We start from the raw sequence: 1,807 nt of genomic DNA, 5'->3' as shown, positions 1-1,807 counted from the left end.
GGATTGGAGCAGCCTGGGATAGTGGGAGGTGTCCCTGCCCATGGCAGGGGGCTGGAACTGAATGATCCTGAAGCTGCCTTCCAGCCCAAACTGTTCTGTGATTTTTGATTTGTGGTGGGGCTGGGGATGGGGCAGGGATGGGGCTGCCTCACGCTTCCCACCCTCAATCAGCCCCCACTCTGTTTTGCATCCCATAAATACAGAAAGGGAGAGGCAGTGCCTCGTGGAAGGGCTGCCTGGGAGCTCCAAAATCCCGAGTCCATGGAAGATTGGGAACAGACCTGATCTGTCTGCATATGTAGGTCAACAACTGCAGCGTGGATGTGATGCTCTTGTGTGTAAAATACAGAGATCAAAGTGCCCATGGCCTTGCTGAGTCTCTGGTCCAGGCTGCCTCCACAACCATTTCCCACCCCAAATGCTGTGTTCCAATCATTCCTCGTTGTGAGGGAGGAGGGATGGGAGCCGGCTAATCCATCCTGCTGCTGTAGGATAAGCCTTAAATGGTCTCAAGTTGCTCCAGGGGAGGTTTAGTTTGGAAATGAGGAAAAAAATTTCTTCACTGGTCAAATTTTGGAACAGTGATGGGATCACCATCCTTAGAAGTGTTGAAAAAATTGTGCAGCTGTGTTGCCTAAAGACTTGGTTTAGTGCTGGAATTTGGCAGTGCTGGGTTAATGGCTGGATTCAAAGATCTTAGAGGTCTTTTCCTGAAATGATCCCATGATTCTATAATTTTAGGGGACCTGCTGGTCTTGCAGGTCTTGAGCTGAAAAATCATTTCTACCTCACGCTGCAGTTCAAGCATGGCCTGATCTTGGTGCCCAAAGCCGGGTCATGGAAAGTTTGAACCTATGGTCACACCTGGAGCATTTCCCATCAGTGTCACAGAATCATAAAATCAGAATGGTTTTGCTAAGGGACTTCAGATAATTCAATTCCAACCCCCCTGCCCCAGGCAGGGACACTATGTCCATGGTGGCTGGGCTGAATGATCCCAAACCTCAAAAATTTCCCCTCTGGAGTTTGGTTTGAAGTTGGCAGCTGTAGCTCGGGCACATTCTTGGTGCAAACAGGGTGGTGACAGAAAGTACCAGGCTGTGGTTGTATCAGCTTTAGCTGATAAGAGCTTGAAATGCCTCCCTGAGGCTTGAACCCTTTGCTTGGCCAATTTTTTTGGGGGGGAAAAAAAAATTCCCTGTTGCAGGTTGATAAAACTGAAACCAAAAATGTGGCTGTGGGCAGATGCGAGACATCCCGTGGGACAGAGGTGGGGACCTCCGAGTGAGGACATCTTCCCACCAGCCCCTAAATGAGGTTTGCCTTTCTCTTGCAGCCCACACGCTCGTCTGCTTTTCCTGCTCGGATGCCTCCTCCAACTGGGCCTGCCTGACGCCTGTCAAGTGTGCAGAGAATGAAAACCACTGCGTGACGACGTACGTCGGAGTGGGACTCGGTGAGTGGTGACAGCACCTCCTCCTGCCCCTCCTGGCTTCCCTCCTGGGTCACCTGCTGAGCTGCAGCGAGGCTTTGCCTTCTTCTGGCGGGGTTGAGGGGGGGAAAAAAAAAAAAAACCAAAAAAAAAAGGGAAAGTTCTGCTTAGCAACTGAGTGTCGGACCATCCCACGGGGATTGTGAGGAGGGACGCGCTGCCAGGAGGAGTCACGTTAAAGCCCACGTGCCTGCACCGATGCCCGCCAGTCCGGGGGGAATTTCAGGCTGGGGGCGGGGAGTTTGCTGATGAATAAGTGAAAGCGTGGAGGATGCTGCAGGCTCCCTGTGTGGGAAGCTCCAGGTTGCTGTTCCT

At 51.9% G+C, this 1,807-nt stretch overlaps 1 protein-coding gene across 1 annotated transcript in view; it reads left to right on the top strand.

The window, feature by feature from the left end:
* LOC102037853 (lymphocyte antigen 6E) overlaps positions 1-1,807 on the top strand; it is a 10,097-nt gene that overhangs the window by 3,039 nt on the left and 5,251 nt on the right. The window contains exon 2 of the mRNA XM_005429931.2: positions 1,337-1,456. Coding sequence (XP_005429988.1) covers positions 1,337-1,456 — 120 coding nt within the window. The remainder of the gene's footprint in view (positions 1-1,336; positions 1,457-1,807) is intronic.

Source organism: Geospiza fortis, unplaced genomic scaffold, assembly GCF_000277835.1.
Source record: "Geospiza fortis unplaced genomic scaffold, GeoFor_1.0 scaffold543, whole genome shotgun sequence".
Classification (NCBI taxonomy): domain Eukaryota; kingdom Metazoa; phylum Chordata; class Aves; order Passeriformes; family Thraupidae; genus Geospiza; species Geospiza fortis.
Note: the sequence above shows the minus strand (reverse complement) of the source record. Positions and strands in the feature narration are given on the sequence as shown.